General features: G+C 37.9%; 1 protein-coding gene across 2 annotated transcripts; it reads right to left on the bottom strand.

The window, feature by feature from the left end:
* Positions 1 to 501: 501 nt before the first annotated feature.
* Positions 502 to 23,568, bottom strand: SAAL1 (serum amyloid A like 1). Of its 2 annotated transcripts, none has more exons than XM_007174849.2 (12): positions 23,399 to 23,568; positions 21,846 to 21,959; positions 17,055 to 17,138; positions 13,683 to 13,762; positions 11,929 to 11,988; positions 11,679 to 11,794; positions 11,154 to 11,334; positions 8,996 to 9,078; positions 8,719 to 8,907; positions 5,531 to 5,727; positions 3,385 to 3,477; positions 502 to 2,679 (listed from the first exon to the last, which is right to left on the bottom strand). In XM_007174849.2, the coding sequence occupies exons 1-12, from the start codon at positions 23,531 to 23,533 to the stop codon at positions 2,587 to 2,589; spliced, it is 1,425 nt and encodes a 474-aa protein (XP_007174911.2). In that variant the 5' UTR covers positions 23,534 to 23,568; the 3' UTR covers positions 502 to 2,586. The 2 variants fall into 2 exon arrangements, with proteins under 2 accessions (XP_007174911.2, XP_007174912.2); XM_007174850.2 differs by having other exon boundaries at positions 5,531 to 5,724.
* Between the last annotated feature and the right edge of the window lie 515 nt (positions 23,569 to 24,083).

Below are 24,083 nucleotides of genomic sequence, written 5' to 3'. Positions count from 1 at the left end.
TACAAGAGAGATGGTTTTCAAACTTTTTTCCACTTATATGCCAAAGTTATTCAGGGGAACTAATTCAAAGCAAGGCAAGAGAAATGTTCGAGAGAGAGTGGAAAAAGTCTTTTGATCTTGAAAGTTGGATCAGCCAAGAGAACAATTTAGCTATATCCCATTAACTGCAGGGAATTAAAAAAAAGGCAGAGAGAAAACATATCTTCTGTGTCTGTCTTAAGTGGTTTAAATACCTCAAAAATCAAACTCAAATTTAATTAGAAATAGAATGACACATTTAACAAATGCTCACTTAAGTTCCTCTTGTAATTTCTTCCCTCCTCTGCAAAAATGTATGGGGGAAGAATGAGTTTCAATTTCATTTGCACATAAAATTCCAAATTTCATATTTATGCTTCTGGAGAAAGCGCCATTTTAAAATATCACTGTAACTGATGCAAGCACTAAAATTTTTTGGTAAATTCTTCAAACCGCGTAGCATTAAAGAAGTTTTAACACTGCTCACTTAAAAAAAAACTATTTATTATAATTGATAGATTTAGGAAGTTTTCAAACATATCAAAGTACTATGAAAATACGTACTACCTCATAATGTTACAATAGCAAGAAGTAACAAGTAAATAAGGCAGGTTCAAGACAGAAATGGGAAGTAGAAAATAACCTGGACATCCCTAGCCTCCCCATGATGTATCCTTTTTCTCCCTCTGTAACTTACCCACTCTGCGGGGCACTCTTACTCAGAAACTCAAGATCCTTGTGCTCCCCCTTTTAAAATGTGCTCTCAGGAAAACAGAGTGTGAATTTATGCACTGAGGTAAACATGACAGTAACTTGGAGTGTTACTCTTATGGGGTTATTTGCATCTTAACCTTAAGCTTCAAGAGATAACAAGAGTGGAATTTTTAGCACTGGCTAGCAGGTAGGAGTGATTTCATCGGTGCCTTTGAAAGCTCACATTAAAGTCACGTTCAACCTGTGGATAAGGTCATCACCAAAGACATACAAATACACGTAAAGTAAACCTACCAATTAGAGTTTAATCGGTACGATTTTAATTTTATAGTTCAATTCTTTTCAGCAGGGATACTTTCAACAATAAAACTATCCCCAAACTGGAAATTATATTGATATATCTCTTATAAATAACACAGGACACCCCTGTGTTTTATCAGCAAAAGTCACTCAAGGAAAGAATACAAAGTGTGAGGCAAGACCAATGCTTTAAAGCCTAAAAGATTCTGCAATAAACTGAAAAGAGGCTACACCAGAAGAGAGGTTTAAAAAGCTGGCTTTTTCATTCATAACTGATATTTTCTGAAAATCTATTAAAAGTCCACTTTCAGTAACGGAAATAATGCAAACTGGGTGCTTCCTATAAGTGTACCTGGTTGATTCTCTGAATATATTTCATTAAGAAGCACTATAAAGAATGATAAAGTATGAGAGGGAAATCACGTGTAGCAGTTTATAAACAATCAGAAGTTATGAAACTCCCTCAATCTTAATTTTAAAAATCTGAAGTCACTCAAGCAAATCACTTTCTGAAATTAAACCACTGTTATTCTATCTTCTCTGAAGACAGAGAATTTTGCTAATGTGCTTTTATCATAATGTTAGCATTTCCATCTTCATACATAAAACATTGGGAAAAAAAAAACTGAACTATAACAAAGCTAAACTAGTAATTGCTTTTAATTGTTACTAACAACCTAGCATGGAGTCAATACAAGTAAAATGGATAGACAGGTTTGCATATTGTGGCAAACATCATGGATTGGGTACACTCAAAAGCCATTCATATCTCCCTTCTCTCTCTCCTTTCTCTCCTGCAGAGGCTAGAAAGAAAAAAGTACTTGATTTCAAATACCTGCAGTTAGGAACGGCTATGCGACATGGTTCTGGCCAGGGAGGGCTGTCCTTTACAAATAAAAAGGTAAAGACTTGCTAGAAGAAAGCCCCTTTGCTTCTTTCTCCCTTTTCCTCCCTGAATGTGGAAGAAAGGACCAGAGATATTATAGTCCCCTTAACCACAAGACAATAAAAATGAACACAGAGGTCTACCTGGCAGACCACATAGAGGTGAAAGGAGTCAGGGTCCCTGAGCCACCTTATCAGGGCTGGACTGCCCACCTCTGGACTTCTTATTGCATAAAATACATACAAGTTATCAGATTAAGCAACTACTATAGTAGGGTTTTCTACTAGTGCAGGTGAATGTACTTGTAGTGGATATGAATACAAAATTCTGAGTAAAAATCAAATTAAGAGTTACAAAGAAAATCCTCACCAACCCCTCAAATATTCTAAAAAGAACCTCAATGATAAGCTTGTATTTTGTCTTCTTTACCTGAAGAAGACAAAAGACTGCACAACCAATACAAAAAAGAAGTGGCGGGGGGCGGGGGAGATGATGTTTGATGGTAGTGAAGCTAGATTCCAATGCCAAACAAAAATGAGATAAGGCTGGAGGAGAAGGGCATGAGTATAAAACCAAACAATTATGGTCTAATATTTCTTGTTTGTCAATTTCAACTGTCAGCAAGGAAAATAGAGTTCATTTCTTCAGCAGAGGAATTCCAATAGTTTTTAAGTCTGAACCTTCAAACTTGGGAAGCTTTCCTCCAGGTTACCAGCAAAGGTCTTATCAACTTCACGTAGGATTTTGAGGAAGTCTTCTACCTGTGAGTCAAACATAAGAACCAAATAAACATAAGTAGAGGAAAAGATGTTTTAAGATACTGACTATTGTCTGTAAAAATGCTCTACCTATGTTTTTTTTTTTTCTACCTATGTTTTCTAAACAGTCCAATGGAAAAGAAATGTTGACAGCTTGTCAGATGACAATAATGGTACTTCCTGGATGGTCCTCTGAAACCTCAAGGAAATGACTAGCCCTTTCCATTTCGTTTTCTTTTAAGCTAGTATTTATCCTCCTACTGATTCCCCTTGAGGGTCCATTACCAGAGTTGTATTATCATCCTCCTTGCTGACCCCCCGCCTCACTCCCACATTCCATACTTCATTTTCCTAAAAAAAGTTATTTTGAAATTGCCTCTAATGGTAGCAAATGCAATATAATTTGAAGGACCATAAAAACCTACTGACTGTACCTACCTAAGAATCTTATTTTTGGTTAATATATATGCTATAACAGAAAGGGGTACTATAAATTCAGTGTTGATTCCTTTCTCTTAACATTTAAACTGTTACTCAGGCTAGTGCCACAAATTATCCAGCAGTCATCTATCTGACAAAGGCATTAAGTCATGCGCATTATATGCACTATCTTTTTTGACAAAGGCCTCAAAGATCAAGTGCTTACTTGAAACATTTTACTCAGTAATCCCCTGAAACTCGGCCACCTATACATTTACTCATACTCACCACAGGGTTATAGAGAGGAAGAAGGTTTTCAAATGCACAGGAACACTTCTGTTTGCTTAACTGGCCCTCCTTTAGTCCCTGAGCTACAGTCTCCTAAAACAAACAAACAAAAAGAGATCTGATGTCAAAAAAGAAAAATTTCTAAAGCTATATCTGGTGAATAAATACAAATCAGTATTTACAACTCCCTACTGATCCTACATGCATTTCAAATGTCCCAAACTAAACCCACCATCATTCCTCCTTGTGTAACCCCAACATGTGCTCCACTGCAGCCCTTATTTTGGTGAAGGCACCACCAGCCACCCAGCCTGTTGCACAAACCAAAAATGTGGGGTACAGCCAAGACTTCTTCCTCCATTGCTGCTAGCCACTCCCCCTAAGTGTTTAATTCTACTCTACTAAATCTCTCTCATCCCACTCCTCCTCTCCACCCACTCTTTCACTGTCTAAGCTTTCATTATTTTTCAGATTATTCTTGAAGATTACCAGCCACAAGAGCCTGTTGGTTGGTTGGTCTCCTGACTTCTAGCCTCAACTCGCTCTAATCCTCTCTCTCCATTGCTTTTGGAGTAATCTTTCTAAACAGATCACATCACTTGATGCTTAAAAAAAATCTCTAGTAGTTCCTCAGTTTCCTCAAGATTAAGTCCAAATTCCATTAAGTGGCATATCTGAATTTTCAAGACATACCTCTGGTTTATTCTCAGCCCACTTTCCACCTATATTCCTACCACATAAAAATTAAGAAACATCTACATCCCTCCCTCCAAAAAAACAAAAGCAACAACAAGCAATGGGAGAAATACTTGCAACGAATATGCAAAAGATATAGATATAGAATTACCCAAGGAATTCATATAAACAATCAAAATGGGTAAGTTTATAAAGCAGGAAACACAAATAATATACAAATATATGGAAAGATATTCAATCTCACTAATAATAAAAATGCAAATCAAAATAAGGCACAATTTGGGGCTTCCCTGGTGGCACAGTGGCTAAGAATCCACCTGCCAATGCAGGGGACACGGGTTCGAGCCCTGGTCTGGGAAGATCCCACATGCCGCGGAGCAACTAAGCCCGTGGGCCACAACTACTAAACCTGTACTCTAGAACCTGTGAGCAACTACTGAGCCCGCGTGCCACAACTACTGAAGCCCACATGCCTAGAGCCCATGCTCCGCAACAAGAAAAGCCACCGCAATGAGAAGCCTGCGCACCTCAACGAAGAGTAGCCCTCACTTGCTGAAGCTAGAGAAAGCCCACACGCAGCAACGAAGACCCAACACAGCCAAAAATAAATAAATAAAATAAATAAAACATAAAAAAATTAAATTAAATTAAAAAAACAAGGCACAATGTATCACCTGTTGAATTTTACTTGATATAAAAATTATAATACACAATAATAAGGATCAAGTAAAACCAAATTTTCACATGTCAAAAGCATTTTGGCAATATGTAGCTATTTATGCCTCAGTCAGCTTCACATTTGTCATGTCGAAACCAGCAATCTAACTTCTGAAAACCTATGCTAAGGTAATAATCCCAAATCTGGAGAAGGGAAGCAAGATAATTCACCAAAAATACAAATCACTAGAATAACTGAAGCTTGTTTTAAGGAATATTCTCCTTAAAAAAGTCAATGAATATGAATATATACTTCATAGTTATATTCATAAATATATTTTTCCTAAAATATATGGATAGAAAGAATATGCTCAAAGAAAGAATATGTTAATAATCCTGCACATATTCAGGAAGAATACTCTTTATAACAAGTTTACAGTAAATTTTGAAAATTGATTTTTTGGCAAATTGGGTATTAAACAAACTGGCTCTCAGTGAAAAATCTTTCAGTGTATTGATCAGGAGTCAGGAAGAGTGCTTGTAATGTTACGTGAAAAGAGCAGCCTCCAAAAATTGTATATACTGGTGATAAGTATGTGAAAAACACATAGATAAATATACCAAACTACATCAGCTGTTAGTTTAAGAGTATAAACTTATGATAAGTTTTTTCTTTCTCTATTTTCCCAAACTTACATAAAATTAAAAAATAAAAACATTAATAATAAAATTTGGAGCAGTAAGCAATCCATACTTTCTTTTACTGAAGAAGGCATTAATACTTCTTTCCTACCTTTGTTAAAACTTGGAAAATATTAGAAAGAAATTCACATGAAATATCCTTCAAGATTTTCAAGTGGAAGTCATCCTGGGTTAAATCAGACTTTTTAGTTTCTTCTGTGTTAGACTCTGCTGAGTTCTCTGGTTTCTTTTGACAATGTTTCATATTTTGTAAGACACGAATCAGGCTGTCAATTAGAGGAAGATCTACTGTACAAACAAATCAAGAGGCATGGCATTAGCCAGTTAAATTTGGTTACCATTCATTCATTCATTCATTCCTGCACATGTACTGAACACCTACTATTGCTAGACACTGTATTTTAGGTACTGCAGATACGGTGGTAAACAAGATCATCAAGGCCTCAGACTTCAAGAGGCTTACATTTTTATACTCTCAAATAAGCAAATAAATAACACAGATTGAAGAAGAAACCCAAAATGATGAAAAAGAATAGATATCTGAAAATGTAATTCTGGAACAGCCCCTCATCCCCCAAGACTTAAATTTGAAAGTACCAGGGAAAATGGATAAGGAATAGTCAACATTGAGATATATGTTTTAAGTTATCAGATATTAAGGATTAAAAAAAAGGGGGGGGCAGTTATAATTCTATTTTGAGCCAGTTATAAAGGTAACCACTAGACCCAAAACACAACCCTTACTAAATGCCAGAAATACTCACAAAAACAAAGCAAATAAATTATATATTGAAGTATTTCAATATAAATATACATAATGAAAAATATAATACGACAGCATTCAGATCAAACATAACTATTAACTACATTTAAATGAGTTTAACTCATCTATTAAAAAGAAATCAGAACACCGAAAACAAAGTATTTAGAAAGGTTGAAAAGAGTAAGATAGACAAAGGTATTAGGGGCAAATGCAAACAAAAGGAAAACAGGGGATGTGACCTTTGTATCTGATATAAAAGGATTTAAGCCAAAAAAAAAAAGCATTATGGGCAATCTATAATGAATGTCTATATACCAAATAACATGCCATCAACATTCATTAAGAACTACAAATGATAAAAAGAAAAGGACAAAATATTGGCAGTAAAAAATATTAATTTTCCTCTCTTTCCACATCAAATCAAATCGATAGAAATAACTAAGGTTATGGAAGAAGTAATCAGCATAACAACTGACAACTCCAACATTTATAGTCTAGCTCAGGCCTCTCTCCTCAGCTCCAGACTCAAGACTGTAAGCTCAACAGCTCCAGCTGAACACTGAGTAGACATCTCAAACTTATCATGTTTAAAACCAGTCTTTCCTATCTTAGTAAATGGCAACTCTTCTGGACAAAAATGCCAGACATAGCTTGACTTTTCTCACCCTCCTCATCCTACCAGTCAGCAAATCCTGTTGGCACTACTTAAAAGTGATCAGAATCTGATTATTTTTCCCCACCACCTCCCCTGTTACCACCTTAATCCAAGTTATACCATCTCTTGCCTCAAGGTCACAGCAGCCTCCTAACTAGTCTCCCTTTTGTACCCTTGCCCTCCCCCTGCATTTCTCATCAACACGTCTGCCAAAGAGAGCCTATTAAAGTTGGCTCCTGTCTGTCCATCCTCTGCTTAAAACCCTCCACAGCTCCCTAACTCACTCCAAGTAAAAGGCAAAACCAGGCCCTCTACACTCTAGCCCCTGTTACCTCTCTGGTCCCAGGTTCCATTCCTCTTACCCATGCTGAAACCACCCCAGCCATACAGGGCTTCACTGCTCTTCCTCAAATATACCAGGCATACTTCTAATTCAGGGCTTTTACACTCGTTGTTCTCTCTGTCTGGAATACTTTTCTCTCCAAGTATTTACATGACTCACTCCATTACTTCCCTCAGGTTTGTACTCAATGTCACCTTCTCAGTGAGGTAACTTACCCATAAATGCAGAAAAGACACTTGAAAATAGTCATCATTTTTTTTGATTAAAAAACTCTTTATAAAATAGAAATAGATTAATATCTCCTCAAATGGTACAACATAAATAGCTTAAGCCCAAAATAGTATCATGATTAATGATGAACCTCTAGAATCATGGCCAATAAAGTCAGGAAAAAGGCAAGGATCACCATTATTACTTAACCCCAGAGGTCCAAGGCAACCCATTAAATAAAAGAAAGAAGAGGTAGAAAAGTGATAAGACATATCTAAGTTAAACCCAAAGTAGTATTAGATAAAGTCCAAGATTACCACTGGAACAACCATTAAAAACTGTAAGAGAATTCAGTAAGGTTACTAGACGCAACATTGATATACAGAAACCAACAGTCTTCATATATTCCAACAACAATAATCAACAGAAGAAAAGATACCATAGACAAGAGCAATCCATAAGATAAAATATCTAGCAATAAACCTAACAAGAAATATGCAAGATCTGTATGAAGAAAATCATAAAACATTGCGGAGAGACATAAAATAAGACTTGAACAAATGGAAAAGCACATGTTCTTGGATACTCTGTAAATTTAACATGATCTCAATAAAAAAAATCAGGAAGATATTTTGGTTTTGTTTTTGGAAATTGTCAATCTAATTCAGTGTTTAAAAAAAAGAATAATAACAGTCAAAAACATTCTGAAAAAGTAGAATGCAGGAGTACTAGCCCTACTAGGTATCAAAATATAAAGCTTTAATAATCAAAACACTGTGGCTACTGATACATGAATAGAGCAATGGAACTGAATAAAATATATAGGGAAACATAAAACATAGTAATGATGAAATTTCAAATCTGTGTCGGTAAACTGGTTTACTTACTCAATAATGTTGAGACAGCTGGGTATCTGGAAAAAACTTGAAACCATACCTCACATGTAACACCAGAATAAATTCTAGATGGTTCATGGATTTAATTGTATTAGTCATAAAAATCATTCTGTGAAAGACCATTTGTTTACATAGGAAAATATTCATTTATATTTCTAAATGAAAAAAGTTGCCTAAAAAACAGGCAAAAAAATACATATGGATGTGAGTGTATAGTAGTTATCTCTGAATGATCAGATTACAAGCACTAGGCTTCCTTTTATAAATTTTATAATTTTTTTTGTATTGGGCATGTGATGTTTTTGTATTCAAGGGGCTAAAAGCACTAAAAAAATGGGAGCAAGAAATAAAATGAACAGCAAACACATCTGAAAGACTAGAATTTAATTTAGTGAACTAAAATTATACTTGCCTTTTCCTGTCTTTAGATACTCCTGTTCGGCCTGTGAGGCATAGATGGCGGACAACACTGAAAAAACAGAGGCTAGCACTGTTTTCTGCTCTTGAAGTATGACGGGTGGATCATCAGACTGGCAGAATTCATGGCACACCAGGTCAAAGAGTAAATTCCAAGTGTCTTTTCCAGTGTCAGGACACTGTACTTAATAAAAATGATGAAGGAAGTAGTAATTCATAAACAGAAAACAATTAAATGAGTAACTATCATGCTTCCCCATATAACATCTTACCAATTGCTTGAATTCCATCATCCACTGTAGTCAGCAGCTGTAAGATATGCATGTAAACATCGAGCCCTTCTGGATTTTCAGAACTAAATACAAAAAGCAAAAGCTCAATCAACTTTACTGTCTCTGTGACTGTAATCATTCATTTATTCAACAAATATTTATCACTCTGTACTAGGCACTGCCCTACATGCTAAGGATAAAACAGGGAACAGAACAAAGTCTCTGTGTTCACCAGAGCTTACATTCTGATGGGGAAATCAGTCAAAAAACAAATATTATGTAGTACAATCAACACACACAGGACAAGAAGTAAAAATTCTTTTTGGCCCTGTCCCATGAAAGCAACAATGCAGAAACCTATCAAGTGATACTTCACCATTCTGGTTTACTTGAATAATCAGGACAAAAAATGACTGGGACTTATAGAATGAATGTAAGGCCCACTGCACCAAGCACTGACAATAATGATGTTCTTAAAACTTCACAGGATCATCTTAGCTCCCAAGCTGAGAATACTAAAACCAGGTAAGTATAATTTTTGTGATCAACAGTTTGGATTCCTAGAAACTCACAATCTTAGTTCTTCAACCATACAATTAAGTGAAAAAGATAGTGAACAATTAAAAGATGGTTCAGCAAATATTTAAGTGCCTATAGTTTGCAGGCACTATGTTAGGGGCTGGGAAAACAGAGATGTATAAAACGTTGTCCTTACCTTCATGAAATTTACTGTCTAAAATGAAAGACAATAATTAAAGCAGTAATAACAATAAAGTAATATGAATGTAATACTAGCAGAAGTCCAAGGTGCTAGAGGACCATACAGCAAGTGGATTTAATTTAGTTTGGAGAATCAGGGAATGTATCGTAAGAGAAATGGTTACGCAGAAACCCAAAGGGGCAAAGAAATGCTGGAGGCAGAGACGACATGGTGTGCAATGGCTTGGTGTTGAGAGAGCTTGGTTCAGTTGAAGAAATGAAGGAAATTTCATACAGTTGAAACAGAAGACAAGGAATAAGGATGGAGAAGCACAGTACAGGGCCTTATAAGCCATAAAAATCCGGACCTCATCCTAAGGAAGGCAACTGAAGGGTTTGAAGCATGAAAGTGAGATGACCAGCGTATGTTCTGGAAAAACAGCTCTACAGTCTAGGCTTGGAAGGAGCTAGTCTTGAGGCTGGGAACTCAGGTAAGAGAATGCTGTAGCCATCCAGGTAAGAGACAGTGGCCTGGTGGTGGCACAGATGGAGTCCCAGAAAAAGTCAGGAAGAAGGATTGGAGGTTGACTGGCCATGGGAGAAGACTGGGATGGGGAAGTATCGGTAATGGCTTCCACGTTTCTCCCACATTATCCAAATGGAATAATGATTACATCATTTACTGAGATTGAGAATACGGAAGAAGCAGGTTTGGGGGAAAGATGATGAGTTTAATGCTCACTTGGATAAAGGACATAAAATTAAAAGGTTTTAATGTGAGTTATAGGGAATTCTCTGGTGGTCCAGTGGTTAGGACTCCACGCTTCCACTGCTGAGGGCCCAGGTTCAATCCGTGGTTGGGGAGCTAAGATCCCACAAGCCGCGCAGCACAGCCAAAAAAAAAAATGTGGATTATAAAGCACTAAGAATGCACAGTTGACCAATAAGCAGATCAATTCATAAATTAATGTTCTAGTGACTAGCAATAAACAGTTTCAATGACCTACAACACCTAGTAATCACTCTTGGGAAGACATCAGAGCCCAAAGCCAGTCACTTATCCAAGACTGGCACATATACACAAGGAGCAAGAAAATAAGTGATGTCTGACATTAACTGAAGAAGTTGTCACATGACCAGTGGAAAATAAAGCACAAAGAAAATCTTTTCCATTTGATATAAATTATACAAAACTGCAGAAGATTTTAAAACAGTAACCATAATTAATGCTGAACAATAAACAGCCTACCGCTAAGTAATATTAGAACAAGTACTTTGCAACCATTATGATTCTTGCAAAGAGCAAATATATTGTTACCAATATCAGTAGTGAATCAAACCTGACACAGATCAGCTATGTGCTACTCATCCTATTGAAAGGAAACTAAAAAGACATATCTAAGGGTACTTCTAGCAACTGGATTTTCCCAGAACATTTTGCACAAAAGAGCTCACTTACCGTACTTGTTTGGCAGCTTCAAGTACACAGGGCACAATTCGAAACACTGGCTGCTGTTCAGAATCTTCCTGGGGTTGGTCCAGAGGCTGAACAGCCCCATTTCTAATCCATTCCAATATTAGCTTCTCATCCAAATCAAAGAGCTTGTCCACAACCTCCCCGACCTTCACCAGCAAGTCAACTGCAGAGAATAAAAGAGATATTGAAATAAGAAACAAAATTTTTAAAGTAGTAAGTCTAATCAAAATTCTTAAAACTATTCCAAGAAAGCCAAATCTTGCCAAAGCATTACTTATTCCAAGGGCAATTTGTTTACCTCCTTTGTTTAAATTTGCTTGGCTTCCATCATTTTTAAGTGGGGGATTTATCAGTATCCAGAGAGTTTAAGAAACTTCATATCTTGAATTGAAATACTTTCTCACCTAACACTTAGTCTTTAATTGACCTCCAGAAATAGTTACCTGGTTCCCTAACAATTAAATATAATTTAAAAAATATTTTTTTCTACATTACATGGTGACTTACCATTTGTTGAACTTGACATGATGAAGCAAATGCTATCATAAATAGCTGGATGTTCTCGGATTCTTTCAACCCAGACAATGGCCACTTCTGTCTGGGAAAGGCAAGTAAGCAACAACCTACGTGATAAATGTGAGCTTAGTATCTATCTTTCAAAAACAGTAAAGGAAATTCAAGAGTGAAAGAGCAACTCTATTTTCCTAGTTTCCCTTAGGGGTAAGTATACAGAATCCATAAAAAGAAGAAAGCATACCTGCTTGTTTCCAGCAGAGTAGGAGGGTCTGAATCACACAAACAGTACAATAATACCTGGCTACAAAAACAAAAATGTTAACCCAATATGCCTCACTTCTCTCATTTCAAATATCAAAGCAGAGTTTTTATTTAACTTTTTAAACATTTTAATTGTGAAATATAGCAAATATACATAAAAACCTGTAAGATACAAATCTATACTTAGTGAATAATTATAAAGCAAGAAAAACAAGAGCTGCATCTCTGTAGCCCTTGCGTGTCCCTTACAAATCACAATTCTCTTTCCCACCTAGAAATGACTACTATCCTGACTTATCCAGCAATCATTTTCTTGGTTTACTCTATAGTTCATTTTATATATTTTGGTTTTGAACTTTGTATGAAAGAAATTATATTGTATGTATTTTTTTGAGTCTGAGTTCTTTGGCCCAACACCATGTCTTTAAGATCTACCCATCTTGTTGCAGTAGCTGCAGATTCATTGCTGCAGAACATTTCATTGTATGAATATAACACCATTTATTTTTCCAGCCTACTACTGATGAACATTTGGGTTGATTCCAATTTGGGGCTTTCAAGCAATAGTCTTATAATACTTCTTATCTGAGTATACTGATACACGTGTGCACGGTTTCTCTTACCATATACCTATGAGTGGCATCACTGGGTCATAGCATATGTGGACCTTCTAATATGACTAGGTAATGCCCAACTGTTCCAAAGTGGTTGAGCAAATTTATATCTCATCAGCAATGTATACTGTTTCATATTAATTTTAAGATATGCATTTAATTAAGTTCATGAAACTTGTCAATATTACTCATTCACAGATTTTTAATAGGGATCACTAGAGACCAAACATAATCCTGAGTCATTTATTGCATGAATGATTATAAGTTATGGAAGAATAAATACTTTAAACTAGGATCTTAAAGTCTTTCACACCTAGAAGAGGTAATAACCTCTATTTTGGAGCCCCAGGTACTTGAATCCTGTGATAAACCCTACAGCCCTTGTTGAAAATAACCGCCTAGAAGAGTTTTCTTAACCTATTGTGGGCACAAATTTCTTTGAGATTCTGATTAACAGCCATAAACCCTCTGCCTAGAAAATGAATATACTCATAAAATGTAGCATATAATTCCAGGGTGTTCTCAGACCTCTTAAAATAACCACCGGGGTTTCCACCATTAGAAATCCTCTGCCCAAAACTTCCTACATGTAGAAAAGAACTGGCCTCCAAGCAGAAGTATGAGAGCGTTTGAATCACAGGGGCTACGCTATATCCTCTAGTCTGTTGGCAAGTCCCCCATCACCACCATCTAAGTCAGAACTGACTTGTTGACCAGTGTCAGGGTGACACTGGTCAACAAGTCTAGTTTTTACAGACTCTAGCCCTGAGCCTTTGGATTCCCTGAGCCTAAACTGTTTTGGACTCTGGTCAGGTGCCTCCATCTCCAAGCTCTGCCCCACTGGTTCTTATCCCATGTGGCTTACCACCTGCTGACGATTCAGGCCCCTTTGCAACCAATACAGAAAACAGGCCTAAATCCTGAATCATGTCCATAAATAGTGCACAAGTCCCCAGCCATCATCAACACACAATGAAGTTCCTGGAGATTGCTCATCAGGAGAAAGGAAGTACTACATTTCATAATGTTTCCCTATCTGTCCTATGTATTAGGATTTCCTTAGGGATATGAAATATGAACCTAATTTTTAAAAACATAATTATTATGTAATAAAACTTACCCAAGATTTTTGTCACTGCTGATGGACACACATATCTCCTGGAAACAGGCCATATTACCTAAAATTCCCACACAGATTTCCTGCCAAATCAAATTTCACAGGTCACAGTCGCTCTGAGGTAAAAGACACATATACAAAAGTAACAACTTGAAAAAAAAAAAAACTTTCACTGAGCCAAGTTTGGGGAGAGAAAAGGAGAGGCAGCACACAGAAGTATATTGCCTGCACCCTAATTTGACAAGTTTCCAGGAGTATTTGAGAGGAGATGAAAGACATAAGAAAAAGAAAGATCCAAGGCAGGCAGGAGTTATGGAAGAAGAAATCTTACGGATGAACTGAGTCATAAATGATTGGTAGGATTTAGATACAAAGAAGAAGACAGACATTCAAACACGGGGGAAAGTATCAGCAAAGGCAGGAAGGGACTAATGTAGAGTGGACAAAGGCTAATACAGAAAGCTGTCTGTATCAGTACACAGTTATTAGTAGCACACAGTGGGAGGAGAGCATGAGATAAATACAGCAGGTAAAAAGGATCAGGATTAAGGGCCCTAAATGCCTACTTAATTTAGTAGGTTATTTGGAGACATGAAGGTCCTCAAGGAAGGGGTCAACATACTGCAATGTTATTTTAGGTAGATTATTCTGGAAGCAAAATGATAGCGAAAAAACTTTAAAAGAAGTTCATAACCTCAGTAGTAACAACTAATGTTTATTTAGCACTTACTACACCCAGGCACTACCCTAAGCACTTTCCACGCAACATTTCATACAATAATTTATGAGGTATGTACCATTATTATCCCCATTTTTCAGATGCGGAAACCAAATCACAGAGAAGTTAAACAACTTGCTGAAGATCTCCAACTAGGAAATAACACAGCTCCAGAGCCTGAGCATTTCCCCGTATCACACTGCATCTCTGAAATCAAGTGAAGGAAGATGAGGGTGGTGATGGCAGGCATGGAAAGGAATGAAGCTGAGAAAGACTCAAGGTGAAAGCAGAATAATTTGATGGGAGTAAAGGGAGAAAGCAGTTGAACATAACTCCTAGGTTTCAAGTTGTTTCATTTCTCCAGTAGGAGAGATTGGTTCCATTGACAAAAAAATTGGAAAAGAAAGCATAGGAAAGAACACAATGAGTTCAGTTAGGATAGTGTTTCCAAACTTGCTCGAACACGAAAATCACTCAGGGAGTGTGTTAAAAATACCAATTTCCAAGTCCTATCTCAGAGCTACTGAATCAGAATCTCCAGGGTACGGTCCGGGAAGTTGTTTACCAAGCACATCATATGATTTATATGATTGGATAAGTGCGACAAACACTGAGTTAGGACATATGGACTTTCGGATTGGAAAATGCAACATGCAAATAAAGAATGCCTAAAGAAAGTTAGAGATATAGCACCTGAAATCAGAAGGGAGGTCGTAGCCTTGATCCCACAGGGAAGATTGACTCCCAAAGGTGTAAAGAGTGGATGAACTCACCAAGGAAGTGAATATAAAGAGGACAAGGGATCTGAGTCTACACCTTAAAAGGAGTCCACACTCAGCACAGGAAGAAAGTATCAATAAAAAGTCAAAAAAAGTAACAGAGAAGTGACTGGAGAGGCTAGAGACCAGGAGAGTGAGGTGGCACCAAAGCTATAGGAGTAAAGAGTTTCAATAAAATGTGGGTGGTCAAATGTTGGGAAAAGAGTAAAAGAGAATAGGGCCAGAAGAGATACACATACATTTCCCTTAAAAACTAAAGAGGGAATAATTGAACTTCCAATCAAAGATCAAGTTTTTCAGTCTCAGCTACTCACTGAAATAACCTGGGGGGACTTTAAAAGCTGTCTGGAGTCCCACACTTGGAGAGACTATTTTAACTGATCTGAGAATAGCCTGACTTGGGATTTATAAAAGCTCCCTAGGGCAAAGCTTCTCAAAATTTGGGCCTTGGTGCTGGTCAAAACCTGACTAACATCACCTGCAAACTTGTTAGAACTCCTTAATCCTACCCCAAAACTACCAGATCAGAAACTCTGGGGGTGGACTCAGTAATCAGTGATTCTGGGACATGCTGAAGTTGGAAAGCCCACATCCTAGGTGATTCTAACTTGTGGTCACGGCTGAGGATCGCTGTCGTAGACAGGCTATGGTTCACAGACATATATAATAATAGGACTAACTCCTGAAAGGAGCAATTCTTATTTTCTTAAAATTAGCTTATTTTCTTTAAGTACTTACCGTGAGTCAGTGTACCTAAGTTAGAAAACTCCAGGAGAAAATCATATAACTGTCAAATCTTTATATTAACATAACAACTCAAGGAAAAAGTGGTTCATTGGTTCATGAGGCCCCAACTCAGGTGGAGCACTGTACTTAAATAAAATTTTAATTCAACATTCAATTTGTAAAAATATACTACAGAATTCTTCACTTTATAATTTCAAAAAAAGAGAGACAATACAGTACAGTGGTTACACTGAAGTCAGGCAGGCTAGGCTCAAATCCCAGCTCCATTCTTTCCTAGTTGTATGACCCCGGACAAATTTCTTAACCTGAGACTTAGTTCGTTTACTTACAAAGTAGAGATAAATGCTTACCTCATAGAGTAGTAAAATGAAATACTAAGTAAATAGCAGTTATTCATGATTATAATTACTTAATAAATATTTGCTAATCACTCACGATATACCTAGCAGATGGCAACCTAAATGGCACTAAAGCATAGAAGACTTAATGAGAAGTACAGAATTGTTTTGGTGCATTCACTATCATCACTGGCCACTGAGAGCTTACTTATTTGGGAAGGCTTGGAAGTAAAGCACCATCTTGGGAAAATAGATGTGAATATTGAGAGGGGATGGAAGGCATACAAGGAAGGCATGGCGAGGGCAACGATCATAGTAAGCTCCTGAGGTGAGGAGTAGACAGGCCATGCTAAATTAGAAGACTATCTGGAGGGTATATTTTATGCTAGAAAGACGAATTGGATTCAGATTGTGGAGAGTCTTGAGCAATAGGCTGAGTTTAAGCAATAGAGGATTTTATGACTTAAAAAAACAAAAAAAGCAATAAACTGAGAAATGGGTGGTCCGGGCACTGTTCCCTGTTCAGCCACATATTAGTGGCATAATGATGATTAGGACTATCTAGTGTCCACATCTGTTAAAGTGTTGATCTCCCTGGTCCAGCCCAAATCTAAAATTCTATGACTGTAATAATTTTAAATAGCATATTACTTAGTACCTGGTAATGTTCAATAAACATCTGCAGACTCATTTGTAGCCACTAAGAACATTAAAGTGAGAAAAATGAAAGACTATCCAGCACTATCTGCTGTTATTGCTCCAAAGAGGCAGCTTTAGAAATGCACATACTTACTCTTAATCGAGGACACTTGGATTTGGCCAATACTCCCATAAATATGTCAGGAGCATTAAATTCTTGGAGAAACAAAGCCACATCCTGAAAATAAAAATGATTATTAACTTGGATGCTGAATATTCCTCCTTAAACACCATAGCTCAGGCAATCATAAAAAAAAATAATAATTGCACATATACCTCCTTTCAAGCACAAGGAAAAAAACCCCACAAGGTTAGGAATTGTGTCAGTAGACAAAAGTAATGTTAGTGTTGTGGTATCTGGTCTCAAGACAATGGAACAATTCCATAAACAAATCTGAACTAATTGTGATATTCCAAAGGACTGTCCTCCTTTTACTGCCTTGTATGTATTTATCTTAATGATCTTTCTACCCACCAAGAATTCTCCTTAACTCATTCAAGCACATTTGCTGATTACCAGGTATCATGCTAGAAGATAGGATAAGGGAAAAAAGTAAAAGTCATAATTTCTGTCTTCTAAGAGCTTAAAACTTGATAGAGAAAACAGATTAAAAACTCCTATTGGGTTATGTCTAAAACCAGAACTTTTGTTTTCAAAATTCTCAACAGAAAAAAATTCTGATCACAATGTAACTGTGACAGCTTCACATCTTCCTAAAGAGTTTGCCCAGTCCCCAGTGTCTAAAGGGACACACCACACAGGTGAATGAACCTGGAGTGGACATGTGGCCCAATCTCGCTAGAAATGTGGGCCCCAAAACTAAATCAATTAGCTATGGAGATTTGCATTGTAAAATATTTAGATAAAATTAAGTTTCTGGCTGTCTATTGCCTCGGGTTTTCACCAAACTTGAGGTGTGTATTCGCAATAGCTTAACTTAGAACACAGGCTATATGGCTCATGTGAAAAATGCCCTTCGAAGGGCTCTCAAAGAGAGAGGGAGTAATCCTTCAGAGCAGCTGAAATTGGGGTAACCTGCATGACTGTTGACTGGAAGAGATATACTGCACTTATTAAGAGATCATGGTCAGAGAGAATATTTCAAAGACATACTCCAAATTGAAAGTCAAAGCAGCAGATGCTCTCCACTCTAAGTGATCAAGCTGTCTGTCGTGTGGGCAACTCTTTGTAGCATGCAGCGATTTATTGATTTAATGATAGCTAATAATTCCTGGAGTAGCAGGAATAATATCAATAATTAGGTAGCCTAATAATACCAATGCCAATAATAACAATAATGGCAATTAACATTTATTGAACAAGTATTAAATGCCAGGCCCAGTGAATTGGTTTGCATGTTTTCTCACTTAATTCTCAAACAACCCTATGAAGTAATTATTATTAACCCCATTACACTGCAGTTTTAAAAGGTTAAGCAACCTGCCCAAGACTGTACAATCAGTAGAAGAACAGAGCCAGAATTTGAACCCAGATGAGTCTGATCAAGTCCACGCTCTTAACCAGCACACCATAGTAACTGTCAGGTATTCATCCATTGACTACCTCTTCATAAAACATTTACTGAAAAACCTGAGTAATAAGCACTGTTTCAGGCTCTGGGGACACATCAGTGAATAAGATAGATAAAGCCTCAGTGGAGTTCTCATTCTAGAGGGATGAACAAACAATAAACATATAAACAACTAAACTACATAAATCCTAAGTGCTACAAAGAAGATAAACAAGATGGTGTGTGTGCTAGAAATGAAGACTAGGGGGGCTACTCTAGATATATCAGAGAAAGTATCTCTGAAGAGGTGACATTAAGCTTTTAAGAGGAGGAACTTAAATCCATCAGAGGACACAGGCTCAAAACAATCACTTAATAACAGGATAAGTATTATGTAATAGAATGAACAGGTTCCATGAGAGCACAGAAAAGAGCGGAATCCTGCCTGGAGTGTCTGGGGAGGCATCACAGGGGAGGTGACATTTGAGGTGGGCCATAAAAAGTGGGAAAGATCTTGCAGGTGGAGGACATTCCATGCAGAGTGGCATGAACAGAGCATGAGTACATGAAAATGCAGGAAGCATCTCGAAGTCTCTGGTCCTGCTCAAGCACTGAGTGGCAGGTGATAAGTGTGAGATGTAGTCTCATTGGAGGGAATTTATGCCAGTGAATCAGTGGGCAGCTCAGTTCTCTAGAGGTGCTTCAAGAGCTACCATGAGAGGACAAAGAGGAGGCCAAGAGCATGACCCTGCCTCCACGGACAATCTCATTTAAACAGCAGCTCTAGTTTACCTATTTGATATTTGAGGATTTCACACTAAGATTTCATTTGAAAAACAGGTTGTTTCTTTTTAAAAATGTTTTAAAACCATAGCTTAATAACTGTAGAAAAAGTAGAGAGAAGATGAACAGTACTCTCAACCAACTTGATCAAATTGACATTTACAGGACACTCCCGCCAGCAGCAGAAGCACACACGTTCTTTTTAAGTGAACATGGAACATTTACCAAGATAGACCAGGGTCTATAAAATCAACTGTATATCTATATACTACCTATATACTATCAATGTATATCTATATACTGAAATTTTAAAAAAATACTATTTACAATAGCTCCCCAAAATATGAAATACAGACAAAAGATGTGAAAGACCTAAATACTAAAAACTACATAACTTTGCTGAAGAAATTAGAGAAGACCTAAACAAATGGAGGGATAGAACTTGTTCATGGGTCAAAAGACTCATTATTGCTAATTTATCAATTCTTTTCCTAAATGATCAATAAATCAAACTCAATCTCAGTCAAAATCCTAGAAGGCTTTTTGTAGAAATTGACAAACTGATCCTAAAATTAATTTGGAAATACAAAGGACATAGGACAACCAAAACAACTTTGAAAAAGAACAGAGTTGGAGATTAATACTACCTAATTTCAAGATTTATTACAAAGCTACAGTAATCAAAACAATGTGGTATTGGCAAAAAGATACAAATAGATCAATGGAACAGAATAGAGTCCAGAAATAGACTCGTGTACATGTATGCATAACTGATTTTTGACAAAGGTGCAAAGGCAATTGAGTGGAGAAAGAATAGTCTTTTAAACACACTAACTAGAACTGGTTATCCTTAGGCAAAAAAAAGTGAAATTCAGTTCATACCTTACATCAAACACAAAAATTAAGTCAAAATGGATAACAGCCCTATAAATAAAACCTAAAATCATAAAACTTACAGGAAAAACAACAACAACAACACAATTAAAAAGTGGGCAAAAGATTTAAACAGCCCCTTGCACTAAAGAAAATACACAGATTGCAAATAAGCACATGAAAATATGCTCACCGTTATTAGTAATTAGGGAAATCCAAATCATAATTACAGTGAGAATCACAACACACTTATTAGAATGGCTGAAATTAAAAAGACTAACCATACCAAGTGTTGGTAAGGATGAGAAGAAATTGGAACTGGACTGTATCTCATACACCACTGGTGGCAACGTGAAGTGTAAAAAACACTTTGGAAAACAATTTCATCTTTTCTTTAAAAGTTAAACATACACCTACCATATAATCCAGCCACACTACTCTAGGTACTCACCCAAGAGAAAGGAAAACATCTATCGATACATACTTATACACAGACATTCACAGAAGCTTTATTTGTAATAAACTGTAAACAACTCAAATATCCATCAAAGAATCAATCATGGTATACACATATAATGGAATACCATTCAGCAATAAAAAATAATAAACTATAGATATACACAACAACAAGGATGAATCTAAAATACTGATGCTGAGTGAACGAGCCAGACTCATCCGAAAAAAGAATGCAATCCCATTTATACAAAACTCTAGAAAATGCAAACTACTCTGAAGTGACAGAAAGCCCATCAGTAGTTGCCTGGAGAGGGTAGAAGCAGGGTGGGGTAAGATACTGGGATTACCAAGGGGCATAAAGAAACTTTCTGGGGCTGACAGACATGCTCTCTGTCTTAATTATGGTGATGGTTCCATGCGCAAATACATACATTAAAATTTTTCTAATTGTACACTTTAAATATGTGCAGTTTTTATACTTCAATTATACCTCAAAATATATGCAGGTTTTTTGTGTCAATAATATCTCAATAAAGCTGTTTTAAAAAATGGTTGAAGACAATGAGTAGCCATTGACAAATTTTAAGAGAGAATTTTAATACAAGTAAATCTGTGTTTTAGGAAAAAGATAACTTGGGTAGCAATGTGGAGGACAGAGGGAGGTGAAAGAGACTAACACAAGGATTTTAATCAGAAATCTACTGCAAAAGTCCAAGTAATAAAATGAGAGATTATGTAAATCAACCTCTTTTTTTGTCTCTTTTCTTACCTGTAAAATAAGGATACTACCTATGTCACAGGGTTACTGTGAAGAGCAGATAGAAGGCTTTCAAACTACAGAGTCCAATACAAATGTTAAAATATTATTGCAATTATATACATGTAATTCCTTCTTGTCCCTTTCTTCTAGTTTAATTGTGGTACCTCAGTGGTCTCCTAACTCCTAACCTGCTCTCAAATACAAGGCCAGTATTCTTTTTAGGTAGATAAGTATCAGAACTTTCCTGGGCTACAAGCATTCCCGCATTCATGAGAACTATCTACATAGCCCAAATCTAATGACACTCAGATTTTCTGCCTTCAAAGACAAAAGTTCAGCATTTACAGCTTCTGGGACCTCATCCCTGTACCATAAATAGGAGTGACTACAGACCTTAAAGTTTTTCCCCAGAGACTTAAGGACTGAACCTAAAAAAAAGAAAAAAATCCATTCACCACCTCCTTACCCAACAGTCTTTTCAGTTCCATTTCCAACCCCATACCTCATCCATTGACATATCCCACACTCTGCAGATTTCATTCTCCATTTCTTCATCAAGCTCCATCTGCTGCTCCTCATCATCTGAGCTGGATTTGGAGTTTTCAGGGCTAACAATCTTCAGAAACACAAAGGAAGGAGATGAATAAAGGCTGTCCACAGTTCTCCTCAAGTACTATTATCCCACAATCATTTAGAGATCACAAAAAAAAAAAAAGGGGGGGGGGGGAATTCCCTGGTGGTCCAGTGGTTAGGACTCCGAGTTTCCACTGCAGCAGGCACGGGTTTGTTCCCTGGTTGGGGAACTAAGACCCCGCATGCCACCCGGTGCCGCCAAAAAAAAAAAAAGGGAAATTAGTACCTTGGGTACCTTGGGTAAACACTGTTGCTAGGCACTGGGTAGAAATACAAAGATAAACAAGATTTAATCCCTTACTTCCAAGTAGTTTAGGATCCAGTGGGGAAAAGACATATAGACTGATAATCACAACAGAAAGAGCTAAGTGATCCAACTGAATTGTGGACAAAGAGCCGTGAGAACAAAAATGATGGACCAATGACCTACGTCTGGGAGAAGTTTTCCCAAACTTCTCTTAGGAAGTGATACTGAAGCTAAATCTTTGAGGGGTGATCGAAGTTTGTCATGTGAAGAAGGGAGAAGAGCATACAGAAGAAAGTACAAGAGTTCAGAGTTAAGAAAGGGCCTAGCATGTGTGGGGAATGGTGAGCAGTTTAGTGTGTCATGGGCAGATGAAGCTGGAAAAGTTGCAAAGAGTCCTGGATTCCAAGCTAAGAAATATGTATTTTTCTCCTGTAGGCAAAGGTAACTCTGAGGAGTTCCCATAGACGGCCTTTTTTTTAAAGATTATTCTCGCAGCTGTGTAGAAGATAGAGTGGAGAGGACAGTGATTGGAAGTAGGAAAAAAGTTAGGGAAACATAAGAACGTTCATATTTACTGAGAGGTTCCTATGAGGCAAACACTACAGTAAGCACTCTATGGCTATTATAATCTTACATAATCTACGCAGTAACTCTATATACAATAATATAAATATTACCCCACTTTATAGAAACTGAGAAAGAAATCGGTTAGGCGACTTGCCCAAAGTCACGCTGGGCAAGCCGCGCTGTTGACAACAGGGCTGTTTGACCGCAAAATCACCATTTATTCTACTACAACGAAAGTCCTCGAAACAGATCAGTTAGGACCTGGGCTTCAGAAACGACAGTGGGAATGAGAAGCAAAAACCCTAGCAATGAATTTACATGGTCACGTAGTTTTGGAAAATTTTCAAAAGTAAAACATTTTAATTAGAATCATTCCAGCATCCCTGCCATTACACTTCCCTTCGTGTTGAGGGGTACAGGGAGTGGCGCCCGGCAGTTTTGGGGTCCGGGAGACGGCGAGGACGCAAAGGGTGAGGCCCGGCCGCTGGGGCCTGGGGAGGGGGTCGCCGTGGGGACGGCGTCTCCCCCGGTAGTAGGGGGCTGCCAGAGGCGGGGTGGGGGTCTGGGGGAACGCACAGGGAGCCCACGCGAGGCGCGAGTTTCCGCACCTGGATGAGCCCGCTGAGGACGCCGAAGAGCCAGTGCTTGCTGTAGACCGTGCTGCCTATGCAGTCCCCCCCGGCCGCCTCCTCCTCCTCGTCCCCGTCCCGACTCAGCGGCGGCGGAGAAGGATTGCGGTCCATGACTTGGCCGCCTCCAGCGCGCGAGAACCGCTCCGGAAGCCGTCGGAGGAGGAGAGAGGCCTCCAGGAGCCAGAGGGCACAGCGCGGCTCCCGCCACAGCGCCCCCTGCTGTCGGAGCCCTGCCAGTCCGAGTGCCCGAGCAATATGCCCATCAGACTAGGGAGCCCAGTTGTCTTGACTTACCCGACGCTCTACCCAGGACCCCAGCGCGGTAATATTCATAATTGTTATTTGTCACCCTCACTGGACCAGATATTCCATCTCTCCAAGAGCCCTTAGTCTGATTGGAAGGGACGAGGGGTGCGGGCACGGAACAGGACAATGTCTCTAGTACAGACGTGAAGCTATCGGACCTCTGACCTCTGGGCACACTTGCCATTCTTAAAGACATCATTCTTCCCCAGGTGTGGAAAAGACGAAAGTCACCAGGAAGAACGTCAGTATTACAACTCCCTGTGTTTTCAGTTCCTGCTTCTATTTAGTTTGATGGTACTCAACATCAGACCCAACGCTCCACCAAACCCCACAGCAAAAATTTTAGAACACCATT

Source organism: Balaenoptera acutorostrata, chromosome 9 (genome assembly GCF_949987535.1).
Source record: "Balaenoptera acutorostrata chromosome 9, mBalAcu1.1, whole genome shotgun sequence".
Classification (NCBI taxonomy): domain Eukaryota; kingdom Metazoa; phylum Chordata; class Mammalia; order Artiodactyla; family Balaenopteridae; genus Balaenoptera; species Balaenoptera acutorostrata.
Note: the sequence above shows the minus strand (reverse complement) of the source record. Positions and strands in the feature narration are given on the sequence as shown.

Excerpts from the sequence above, each read along its gene's own strand:
- SAAL1 (XM_007174849.2), bottom strand. The coding sequence starts at position 23,533 with ATGGACCGCAATCCTTCTCCGCCGCCGCTGAGTCGGGACGGGGACGAG. Across the intron at positions 13,763-17,054 it reads CCAAGTGTCCTCGATTAAGA|GAAATCTGTGTGGGAATTTT; the intron begins GTAAGTATGTGC and ends TTGATTTGGCAG. Across the intron at positions 11,795-11,928 it reads ACTCTGCTGGAAACAAGCAG|GTTGTTGCTTACTTGCCTTT; the intron begins GTATGCTTTCTT and ends TTTATCACGTAG.